At 38.1% G+C, this 13088-nt stretch overlaps 1 protein-coding gene across 2 annotated transcripts in view; it reads right to left on the bottom strand.

Annotated features, from left to right (window-relative positions):
- The window catches only part of LOC132828180 (semaphorin-3D-like), an 80901-nt gene that overhangs the window by 49033 nt on the left and 18780 nt on the right, over positions 1-13088 (bottom strand). For both annotated transcript variants that reach the window (XM_060845114.1, XM_060845115.1), the window contains exons 2-4: positions 6620-6780; positions 4792-4851; positions 3755-3874 (exon numbers count right to left, since the gene is read on the bottom strand). In XM_060845114.1, coding sequence (XP_060701097.1) covers positions 3755-3874; positions 4792-4851; positions 6620-6780 — 341 coding nt within the window. The remainder of the gene's footprint in view (positions 1-3754; positions 3875-4791; positions 4852-6619; positions 6781-13088) is intronic.

The following is a 13088-nucleotide window of genomic DNA, read 5'->3' as shown; positions in this document are numbered from 1 at the left end:
AAATGAAACAATCCCAAACCCTTCGACATAAAGAACAACATTCTATTTAACCTTTGAATTACTTTTTCAACCTTTGAAATTAGATTTTTGCTATTTCTGTACAATCAAGACCTAAACCTGCTTTTCTCGAATATATATTAAACTAAAAGGCCTATTGTTACCTATTTGCTCTCTTCTTCCCTACTGAAATAATGGCATGGGTAGTGGCAATTTTCCAAATTAATTGCACAATTTCTGAATCTAGACACCTTTTCAAAAGACTGATGAATAAATATTGCCTACTTCTTTTAATACTTTTGAATGGAAATCAATGGATCCAGGGCATTTATGTATCTTCAGTCTCATTCTTTCCCTTCTACTGTATTCAAGTTGTTCAAAATGGAAACCTAATTAATCATAGAAAAAGGACTGGCAGCAGGATTTTAATAAATGGGGGAGAAGGTGACAATTTGGAGATTGCTGATCTCTATTTCAGGATCATCTCCTCAACATCAATATGGCAACTGAAATTTCATTTTGACATTGTAGTGAATTTTAGGACCATCTTTCTCTTTTTCTCCATTAGTGACATTATCCATTCTTGTCAGGAAGAATCTGTCTTCTGCTTAATCTTATAAATAGTTTTCCATGATGTACTTCACATGGTTTCATAGTTATCCATCTTTGCGTCTGGTTTATTTTATTTCAGTCAACACTAACCCCTTTAAACGCCATGAAAGTTTACCAGCCAGGAATTGCATTTTAGATTAATTATCTCTCTTGTCCAGAACTGGGGAAATTGGAGATTTACTGGTGGGATGGGTCATAACAAAGTACATAAACTATTTTTGCACACTTAAGTAAATAAATATGATGTGATAGCCATTACGGATGTGGCTGTAGGATGACAAGGATTGGGTCCTAAATATTAAGAGGTATGTGACATTCAGGAGGAATAGGAAGTTATGTAAAGATGGAGGGGCAGCTCTGTTAATCAATGACGGCACTTGCGCAATAGTTGCAGATGAACTTGGTAAAGGAGATCAGGTTATTGGAGATGAGGATCAGTAATGGAAAGAAGTCACTGGGGGTGCAGTCTACAGGTCACTGAACTGTAACCACAATGTAGGTCAAAGAAGAAATATTGGCTCCTTGGTGATAAAGGGATGGCAATAATCATGTTGACTTTAAGCAATATATAAAATGGGAAACTAAAATTAGGAGTAGCTTGAATGAAGAGTTTATAGAATACTTTTCAGATAGTTTCTTAAAGCAACACATTCTGGAAGCAACCAAAGAACAAGTTATATTTGTATCGTGTTATGTAATATAACATGATTAACTAATGACCTCAGAGTAAAAGCCTTGCCTAGGTAGCAGTGAGCACAGTATGATTGGACTTTACATCCAGTTTGAAGGGGAGAAGATGGTGTCTGGGACTAGTATTTTTAACTTTAAAAAGGGTTTTAAGGGAGAGTCTGCTTAGTCTTACTAGATATAGGCTCCTCCACCTTTAGAGAGACCACTAATGATGGTGGTTTTACCTGAGGGTCACCACACATCAGCTGAGGGGAGAAGTTGAGGAAAAAAACATATAACTGAAGAATAATGATTGATCAGAATAATAAAGAACAACAGGGAATCACTTATAGCTCAAATCAGAGGAACATGTTTTATGACAGGAATCTGGCTACTAGTGTAAAGATGAATAAAAAGAAATTTTACAGGTATTTAAAAAAAGGGAAAAGAATATAAGAAACAGGAGCAGGAGTAGGAAATTTGACCATTCAAGCCTGCGCTGCCATTGAATAAAATCAACAACACCAAGAGTAAGTGACTTTTGGCACTCTAGAAAGTGAAAATGGGGAACTATTAACAGGTAATAAGGAAATGGTGATGAAATGAATGAATGAATATTTACTTCTGAAGACATGGTAGTTAAGTTCACACACAACACAAAAATAGGAAGGAAAGTATGTTGTGTTGAAGACAAGGTTTTTGCAGACAGATATGGCTAGGTTGAATAATGGAGCAAAAACTGGTAAATTAAACATAATATGGAAAATATTAAATTGCTTTCTTTGGTTAGAAGAATGAAAATCAATGTATTATTTAAAGAAAAAATGATAGCAGAATTCAAGGTGTACATGGGTCTAGGCATTCTATTGCATGAGTCACAAAACATGAACATGCAAGTACAGATTTTAATCACGGCAGCTAATGGGATGTTATTTGATTTGATTTGATTGTTATTGTCACGTGTACCTGGGTACATTGGAAAGTTTTGTGTTACGTGCAAAACAGGCAGATCACACCATACAAAGTGCATAAGGGTAATAGAACAGAGAGAGGAAGACAATGTTACAGCTGCAGAGAAAGTGCACAAAGAGCAAGGTCAGCATTAACTTTGAAATTTGAGAGATCCATTCAGAAGTTTAATAACAATGGGGAAGAAGCTGTTTTTGAATCTGTTACTATGTGTGATTAAGCATTTATATTTTCTGTCCAATGGAAGAGGTTGGAAGATATTATAACTGGGATGGGATGGGTCTTTGATTATGTTGGCTGCCTTTCTGAGGGAGCAGCAAGTATAGAAGCAATCAATGGATGGAAGGTTGGCTTGCAAGATGGACTGAGCTTTATTACAAGAGGAAGTGAGCGTAAAAATAAAGATATACTTCAGCTATACAAGGTATTGGTGAGACCATATCTTGAACTACAAGTGCAATTTTGGTTTCCTTATTTAAGGATGATTGTAAATGCATTAGAGGAGGTTTGAAGGTTCAGAGGTGGTTTACTAGATTGATACCTGAAATAAGTGATTTGACTTATGAGGATAGGTTGGATAGCTGAGGTTGCTTTCATTGGAGCTCAGAAGGGTGAGGGAATGAATTTATTGATGTATAGATGATCCTGAATGATCTTTACATGGGAGACATGGAAACAATGTTATCTTTTGTGGATGAGTTGGAACTAGGAGGCACTACTTTAAAATTAGATGTCACCCTTTTAGACTGAGAAGAGGAGATGGTTTCTTCTCTCTGAGGGTTGTATGATTCTCTGAGTCGGGAGGCAGTGAAGGCATGGTCATTTTTAAAACAGGGGAAAATTAGATTCTTGTTAAGCAAGGGAACTAAGGTTGTTGGGGATAGATGGTGATGTGGAATTCAAAACACAAACAAATCAGTTACAATCTTATTGAATGATGAAGGAGACTGAAGGGGCCAAATGGCCTACTTCTGCTTCTATTTCATGTGTTTATACGTAAGAGTTTGCAGTTTTTTTGATGGGATATGGGTGTTACTCATAGGCTAGTATTTATTCTCATTCCTTTCTGCCCTTGATAATGTGGTAGCATGTTATCATGGTCTTTACAGGTGTCATCAGTTTTGCTCCCTTAATCATGACAAAGTCAGTAAATGTTGTAGGAACTATTTGTACAATGAAACATTTTACTACTCCACTATCCAACTTCAAAGCTTTAATATTTACGACCACTATAAAGTAAATGTCCCCCTATGAAATGTTGCTCTACAATTGCCAGCAAAACTTACAGCTGGTGATGAAATATTAGCTTGCAGTGAAAACTTGCTATTAATTTTTGTTTTATTCTACTCCATGATTAAAACTGGTCTCAAAAGAATTTCCATTCATTTAAAAAACTCACACCTCACTGAGGAGGAATCCTGGACTCACATATTAATAAGGTTTGACCATATTCTAGCTGTAGCAACATCTGCTGCCCATTATTTCCAGTAAAGTCAGGGTACATTACCTCCGTAGGGGGTCCCAGGTCAATATATCCACATACAGGGTGGAAAGCTCCTGTACCACATGTGTAGACATGTGTCTTATTGAAATGGTGAAGCAGACGGATGAAATTTGCACATTCTGTCTGATAATAAGAGCAAGTATTGTTTAGTCTCCCAGTAAAGCTGTATGGATTTCAACCACACACAGACTACAAAAGACACAATCTAACATTATCATCACAAGCATTAAAATAACAATAAAGAGAATAACAGAGATCTGTGCTGACATATTGCAAGTAATTATCTCAGAAAACAATTGGTGAATTTTTTTTTACAGATAGAAGATGGGTTCTTATTGCCGAATTTTCTCCATTCTGTCGCTTCCTGGGCTGCACTTTCCTTTCAATTGGTGGTGGGGATTGCCTGCTCCCAGATTAGTGCTAATGACACTGATGGGTTACCATTAGGAGGTTGGCAGGAGTGGGCCATTAATCGTCACCACAGCATTGTGGCAACATGAAATCATTTGAAGTGATCTTGATAATTTATGAGCACTTAAAAATTTACCTTTCACTAAACTGTACAGATTTCAGTTTTCCCTTGGGAAAGAAAAATTCTCGAAAGTTGAACGTTCATTTTGGTTCCTTCTGACTCTTTAACTTAGACCATATTTTTATAAACTTAGGCTTCTGAAGCATTGTAATTAACGAATGGATTGTGGGGTATAGTAACAATCTGCTCATTTGTTGAATTCCCCTAAGAGACTGCCTTTCAACATTATGATTTTTGGGTCTCATCCAAAGCTCAAGTATCACCAGGCTCAGCCAAGTTCATCTAATTTGCAGGTAAATACTAGCTATAACCTGATGGCTTACAGCATTTGCTGAGGACATTTCAGTGTGCAACACAACATGAAAGATGGTCACAGGCACGTTTTTGTCTCATATAGTAAAATAATAGCAACTATTATTCAATAGAAGGCTGTAAATATGAAAACTTGCATTTTAAAAATTAAGAAAGAATTCTTGAAAATCACAAAATAATATCAGACATTTCTTACTGCTTTTTTCCCAGTCTGTTTGCACCAATCCACTCTCTCATTAGCTGCAGGCCAATAAATCTGACAAGGCAAAGAGATTATATTATAGCTACAGAAAAAAGAAACACAATTAAATTAAGTGTTTTCAAGTTTTCTTGTTGAGACTTTGCCCAGTTGTCAACACAGCAGGATTGTTAAATACGCGAACAGAAACTATTCATTTTTTGTATAAAGGTTGGTGCTTCTGACATGTTGAGATGGCAGGGAAAGACAGCACAGGAAGGGTGGGGGAGGGAAAGGTCAAAAGGCTGACCTATAAACCATTCAAAATTGGTGCTCGGGCCTCATCTCAATATTTCAGGCAAATTGCCGCTGTCAGTCACACATCCAAATGCATGTTGCCAAGATCAAGCGATTCAATTGAAAGCAAAATATTGTTGATTCTGGAAATCTGAAATGGAATCAAAAGTGCTGTGGAGATTCAGCAGCCTCTACGGAGAGAGAAAAAACACAGAGATAACATCTCAAGAGGTATGAATATCCCAATAGGAAATTTTCCATATTCATTCTCAGAAAAATGTTGGTAGCCTACGAAGCCATTGTAGGAACACAATCCAATCAGCTACAAGGCTAATCACATGACCAGATGACCAACGTGCACAACTAAATGGAACAGCAAATAAGTAATTTACGATAGTGATGCTGTAGCTCCTGTTACTTACAAGCTTTATACGGACTTCCTTCTGGTGTTGAATATACTCATGGCCAAATAGGTGATACACTTTGTTTAAGAGCTAAGATGCATACACAGAGCCATATTTTACATATTAGCACAACCATTAGAATGTTCACTTGAAAGTCCAAAGCTGAATTGGAATGTGTCAAACAGCATTCTAATCCTGCAAATGATCAAACATCATTTCATGTCGGGCATATTGCATAAAAAGATTAACTGGGAATTTGTAAGCATGTCTGAACTTGGAGATTTGACCTCAGTTTCCAGTTCGCTCCTTCCCCACTGTTAATGTTTTTTATTATGCATGTTGTTTATCCTTCAGTTAGGCGCGCATTTGGCATCAGTCTTTCTTGCAGTGATTTCAGTATTTCACGACTGCGATGTTCATAACAGGATTCTGACATCATTTGTGTTTTCCTTCCCACAGCGTGAGTTGAGATTACTATATGGCACGCCACAGGGAAATTCTGTACACCATGAGCTTTCTCACGGATTCTATCTGGTCAACTAAATTGCAGTTGAAGGAAGATCATTGAAAGGATTCATCCTGAATGTCAGTGGAACTTTTCAAAATAACAGATTATATCCAAGATCAATGAACTATAGAAAGCAGGTTTCACCTTCAACAATGAAATTCTTGGTTTATGAAATGTTTTTTTTAGTTGACTTGAGGTGGTAAGGCTACTAACTCCATTTTAAAGCCATTGCTATTATGTTCATGCCAATTAAAAAAAAAGCCAAAGTCAGCTCCATCAAGTTTTCTTTTTGAATTCTACTCTTGCAGCTCTCTATTTTCAAATCAGAGATATCTGCTATTTTATCATCTTCTTCTGGTGCTCTTCAGGTAATGTTACAATCTCAGGTCAGAATTCTGTTGAACTATGTTTACTGTTACACTATGCAAGATGGTGAGTCTACATAGCATCACTCTCTATGCTGTTTAGTGTCAATCCCTTTGTAGAATACTATCACATGATTACTGAGGTCACAGTGACATCACAACATAACTCAGAGTCTTATGTATATTTGCATTAAGCCCTATCTCTGCATGTGCAATTTGTAGGTTTGATATATCATATCTACATTTGGTCCTCATGTTGATGCCATTTGTACCTTTTTCGGTTCCTTGTTCAAATTTTCCAGATTTAAAACAAAAATCAGATCTTTCGCTCCAACAAAAAGTTTTCCTCTTTCTTCGTCTACTAGTATTGACTGGAAACTGGAACTCTCTGCTGAACCTTGGAATGGGTTACAACTGCTGTTCATCAGCAAATCTGCCAGAAAAAAACAATATTAATTGAAAATATTAATCACCACTAAGAATGTAGAAGAAACATTTTCATAGACATTGATGCATTTGGAGAATGTCATGAAGGTTAAGCTTATTGCCAGAGTTTTGTGAGAATAACATTCACTGGGAGATTTAGGAGCAAATTACTGCAGCTGCTTGAACCTAAACTGAAAACAAAAAATGCCAGAGATCACAAGGGGTTAGGCAGCATCCATGGACAGAAAGCAAGCTAACGTTTCAAGTCTAGATGACTCCTCAGCTCTGATGAAGAGTCATTTAGACTCAAAGCACCAGCTTGCTTTCTCTCCATGGATACTGACTGATTCACTGCAAGTTTGCTGCACATCTGTAAGAGAGCTGCATCAAAAATTACCAGAATTGTAAGGGGTAATAAATTGCTCTTGTGTAAAATTATACATGCAAACAGGAAATCTGAGCAATGTGTTTGGCCAACAATACAGTTGAAGATCTAAACAAACAGAGAGTCAGAGGCAAAAAAATACACCAATGACAACATCACATAAATCTAGCTCACTCAGCACTTAGTCTCCTGAATCATATGAATAAATAAAACAAAATGGTGATATGTGTGCCTCCAAGTCAACAGTGGAGATTTTAAATACTCATTCATGCAGGCAGAACAATTGTCTATGCAATGTCTCAGTCAAAATATCTGCAGGAAATATTGCAAACAAATGTATTCCTTTTAGTTAGAGTAATCAATTGAGAGGGCATCATTGGAGACTAATGCCTCTGGCATGTAAAATAAATTTCAAAAATGGGGCTGAGGAAAGAGGGAATGAAAAACCCACCTGCTTCCAACTAATGGCCAAAGCTTTTAATAGACTGGAGAAAACAAGTGAGCAATATTTAAAACAAAGTTGCCAAAGCTGACTAATAGGTGAATATTCCAAGTGTCCTATAGTGAGGAAGTTTGATTCAGATCTCCCAATGGTTGAGTGGTAAGGGTAAAGTCACCAGAGTCCCAGAAGGTTCCTCTCTTAGTAGAGAGAGACAACTGGTGGTGGCTTAACCGAGGGTCCCTATACCTCAGGCAAGGGAAGAGGTTGAGAAGGAGAGTCCTTCACGGTATTCTCAGCTGTGCAGGAATTAAAAACTTACACTGTTGCCATCATTCTGCATCACAAACCAGTCATCCAACCAAGTGAGCTAATGGTGCAGAAAGAGATGATATGTCTTTAATGATGACACAGGTACAGTTGAAGTTTTGCAGAGGGAGGCAATGGCCCAGCTGTATTATTGCTGGACTGCTAATCCAAAGACCCAGGGTAATGTTCTGGGGACCCAGCTTAAACCCCACCACAGCAGATGGAGGAATTTGAATTAAATAAAAAAAACACTGGAATTAAGAGTTTAATAAGGATCTCCAGGGATCCATTGTCTGGGAAAAACCCATCTGGTTCACTAGTGTCCTTTACGGAGGGAAACTGCCATCTTTACCAGGTCTGGCCTACATGTGACTCCAGATCCACAGCAATGTGATTGACTCTTAATGGCCCTCTGGGCAATTAAGGATGGGCATTAAATGCTAACTGAGCCAATGATGCCCTCATCCTGTGAATGAATAATAAAGAAAAGTGGTCAAAGATTCAGACTGTGCAGCAGATCTATGATTTTGCTCATCATTTGTTCATGTGGTGCCTAGTTACTGCACAGACTCACATCTAATGTTTTGAGTTTCACATGACCTTCATTAGACAACAAAGGGAGTAAGGTAACAAATATATCTATGCACAGATGTGATGTGAACTGAGTAGTTTTATATTAAGTCTCCTTCCAAAGTGCACACCTATTTTATGCAAATTGCAGCATTTCTATTAAAATTGCTCTATTCTAGAAAAAAAAGGGGAAATAGATTAGCTAAGACCTTTTCAGTTGTCCTACCAATATAGTGGCCTATTTGTTTTTCATATATGAAGTATTCATATGCTCCAGTTCAATGTTTGGAACTGAAGATTTCTTTTCAAAAAAGTGGAAAAAGAATTGTCAGCAGGGATTTCATTATGAGGGTTGAGTATGGTAATGTTCAGCTCACCATTTGGCTAGTTCCCTGAATGCTGAGCATCTCAGCCTCACATTACTCCCTTTTCTTGCGAAAGGCAGAGTACTCCACAAAACAATGTGGCTCAATGCCAACATTTTTTAACAATTCCCTTGTGAAGCACTGAGATTTTTTACGCTAAATGTGTTTTAGGAATACAAGTTGTTCTGCTTATATTTTGCACCATTTGAATGTTGCTACTTTGCAACTTATTACTTCTTAGGTCCAACTAAGAATAAAAAAAACATATATCTTTTCAGTCGCGAACCTCAGTTTGAATTACAACTATACTTCAGCTTCCCTAACTAACTGATTAATAGGTGATTACTTTGAGAGTGGATATAGAAGTGACTGGCACAAGGTATCTTGTCAGCTTGCTTTACCAAACATCAGATAAACTATGATCCAACTTCATGTTTGCATTTCTAACTTAAATTATATCAAACGTGGTGTTAACACAAAAATTAATGAAGAATCAAGGAAGGTGGAGGGGAACTGCGAAGCACTAAGCATTTCTTTCCCCCCATTTTTCATGCATTCATTTCCTTCTCAGTGTGGAAACCAGCTTTCTGCTGGGATTTCAAAACTTGATCTCCTTTTGTTGAATAAGTACACATGTTGAGATTGCTTAATTCTAGTATTGGCATGTCTAAACTTTATGCCCTTTGAAATGCACTGAGTGTTGTGACACTGCTCCACTTGCATGGTAGATATGAATTAAAGATTAGATTAGATTAGATTAGATTACTTACAGTGTGGAAACAGGCCCTCTGGCCCAACAAGTCCACACCGACCCACCGAAGCGCAACCCACCCATACCCCTACATTTACCCCTTACCTAACACTACGGGCAATTTAGCATAGCCAATTCACCTGACCCACACATCTTTGGACTGTGGGAGGAAACTGGAGCACCCGGAGGAAACCCACGCAGACACGGGGAGAAAGTGCAAACTCCACACAGTCAGTCGCCTGAGTCGGGAATTGAACCCGGGTCTCAGGCGCTGTGAGACAACAGTGCTAAACTGGTAAAACTCATTGATGCTAGTATTTAAAGCCTAAATATTAAATTAATTACGACCAAACAATCTCCCTGGTTCAAAAATCTCATCCCTTCAGGTTTTGATTTTTGTTAGCGATTTTAAACATGTAACTTACAATTTTGTTTGTTTTGTTTTAAAGAATATTTTCTCTTTACTCTCTCTTCCTTATTCCAACTTTTCTTTGCCTCATATTATTCATCTTTCTGTCCAGGAATTGACAATAAATTCATATGCTCTAGTTTCCACTCTACTGCTGAGTTGTTAATTTCTTAATCTTTCAAGCTGATTGGCCAAGTAGAACCCCATTCATTCAGTAGTACAGGTATCTACAGATATCTGAGATTTGTCTCCCTCAGTGAGTCATTGTCAGCTTACACTTCAGTGACTAGGCACTCAAATCTTTTAGAAGTTTATAAAATCATGAGGTGCATCAATAAGGTGAAAGGCGAGGTCTTCCCCCTCAGGTGGGGGAGTTCAAAACTAGGGGGCATATTTTTAAGGTGAGAGAGGAGAGAGATTTAAAAAGGACACGAGGGGCAACTATTTATGCAGAGTGTTTCATGTGTGGAATGAACTGTCAGAAGTAGTGGTGGATGCAGGCACGGTTACAACATTTAACAGACATTTTGATGGTTCCATGAATAGGAAAAATTTGGAGGGATATGTCCAAACATAGGCAGGTGAAACTAGTTTAGTTTAGGAAACATGGTCGGTGTGGACTAGTTGAACAAAATGGTCTGATTCCATGCTGTATGACTCTAAATAATGATAAAAAGGGGTTAGATGTCCTGCTACAGAAAAATATGATCTGTTATTTTAGTTAAGCGGAGGCTATGAGTTTTAGTTTCCTGTTTTGTATGAGCCTTGTTTAAAGCTACCTGGGAAATTTCTATTCATATGACACACATTTGACTGTAAGTATAGATATCTCATACAATATTCAATCGCTCAAATTTAAACTTGGATCTAACAATCTAATAAAATCAAGATAGGTAGGAAAATAAGAGGAGACAAGGAAGAGTGAGAAGAATACAACTTCTTAAGTAAATGGTCAAAGGTCCTTCAAATAACGTGGGAACATGTGAAATTGTTCATTTTGGCAGGAAGAATAAAATAAGAACCATTTTACCTAAATTATGAGAGCTTACAGAGCTGAGATGCAGGGAGATTTGGATGTCCCAGTGAATTATTTACAGAAGTTTGCAGATACAGCAAGTAATTAAGAAAGCAAATAGAATAACATTGTTTATTGTGAAGGAAATGGAGTATGAAAAGCAAGGAGGTTATGCTTTAGTTATACAAGACATTAAGGAGAACATATCTTGAATTATTGTTGGTATTGGTTTCGGCATTTAAGAACAGATGTCAATGTGTCTGAAGTAGTTCAGAGAAGGATTACTAGATTAATACCTGAACTAGATGGGGTATCTTTAAAGGAAAAGCTGGATAAATGAAGATTGTGTCCGTTGCTCTCGATGTGGTCTCCTCTAGATTGGGATGACATGATGCCAACTTGCGGAATGTTTCAGAGAACATCTCTGGGACACACACACCAAACAACCCCATTGCCCTGTGGCCAATCACTTTAACTCATCCCCACACTCTGCCAAGGACATGCAAGTCCTAGGCCTCCTCCACCACCAAATCCAAGCCACCGATATATGGAGGAAGAACGCCTCATCCTCCGCCTTGGGACCCTCCAACCACACGGCATCAACACCGACTTCACCAATTTCCTCATCTCCCCTCCCCCCACATTTTCCAGATCTAACCCTCCAACTTAGCATCACCCTCTTGAACTGCTCCACCTGTCATCTTCCTTTCCACCTATCTGGGCCACCCTCCACTCTGACCTATCACCATCATCCCCCTCCTTCATCTACCTATCACATTCCTAGCTACCTCCCCCCCACACCCCCCAGGACCATTCCCCTCCCATTTATCTCTCAGTCCCATCGGCTCCCCCCGCCCCCCCAAAACCCCACATTCTTGATAAAGAGTGTATGCCTGAAACATCAACTTTCCTGCTCCTCAGATGCTGTCTGACTGGCTGTGCTTTTCCAGCACCAAACTTTTTGACTGCATCTATTTATTGCCTTTCCCGCTACCTCACCCCCACCCTTCTGTTTATCCCTCAGCGCCTGTCGCCTCCCCCTCCACCCACTTTCTTGATGAAAGGCTTATGCCTGAAACATCGATTCTCCTGCTCCTTGGATGCTGCCTGACCTGCTGCGTTTTTCCAGCTCCACACTTTTTGACTCTTAAGGTTTGACTCTTAAGGACTCTAATGGTGGAGTTCAGAAGAGTAAAAAGGTAACACGATTGAAATGTCCAAAATTCCAAAAGGTCTTGACTGGGTAAGATCTGGAAAGAAGCTAACATTTTGTAAGAGAACATAGAATATAGAATAATAAGAGTCACTCATTTCAGTTGGAGATATGGAGATTTTTTTCTTTTTGAGGGTTGAGTCTTTTGAACTCTTTTCTTCAGAAGGTTATGGAAGAAGAATCTTTGAATATTTTTAAGTACAATAGATAGATTCTTGATAAGCGTGAGGTGAAAGGATATCAGAGGTGGGCACAAGTGGAGAGTTGAGGTTAAAATCTGTTCAGTCATAATCTTGTCGAAGAGCATCTCCATTCCACTAAATGATACAACATTTCCTATTCAAACACATGTCTGAAATATATTTTACAACAGCTTATTAAACAAACCAAAAGCTTTGGGAAAGTATTTGCATTACATGTAGTTAATGTAGGGGAAAACTTTTGTTGTCTTGAAAACCACTAGTTTTGAATTATTCCATGAACCAGTGATCATATAGACTGAATTGCATCACCAACCAAATGATTAAACAAGGTCCATTGTTTGAGCAATTATGAATCATAGAAGTGAAATGATCCCATTAGGCAGTGTCACTCTAACCTCTGATTACACTAATTAAATCTCTCTGCCAATCGGTCATTATACCCTGTTGCTTCTCAGGTATTCAGACAAATAGCTCAAAATGTCTGCCTTTCGCCATGCTCCATAGGCCAGATATTGTTAAGATTTTGTCACAAAAAATTTCAAGATGCCAAAATCAGAGTGAGCTTAGATCATTAACTTGACATGTAAAATGCCACAGACAAGATTTTGCATTTTGGGTAAGGATCCCAAAAGTGTGAGTCAATTGACTCAACACTG

Source organism: Hemiscyllium ocellatum, chromosome 26, assembly GCF_020745735.1.
Source record: "Hemiscyllium ocellatum isolate sHemOce1 chromosome 26, sHemOce1.pat.X.cur, whole genome shotgun sequence".
Taxonomy (NCBI): Eukaryota; Metazoa; Chordata; class Chondrichthyes; order Orectolobiformes; family Hemiscylliidae; genus Hemiscyllium; species Hemiscyllium ocellatum.
This window is presented reverse-complemented; position numbering and strand designations above follow the sequence as displayed.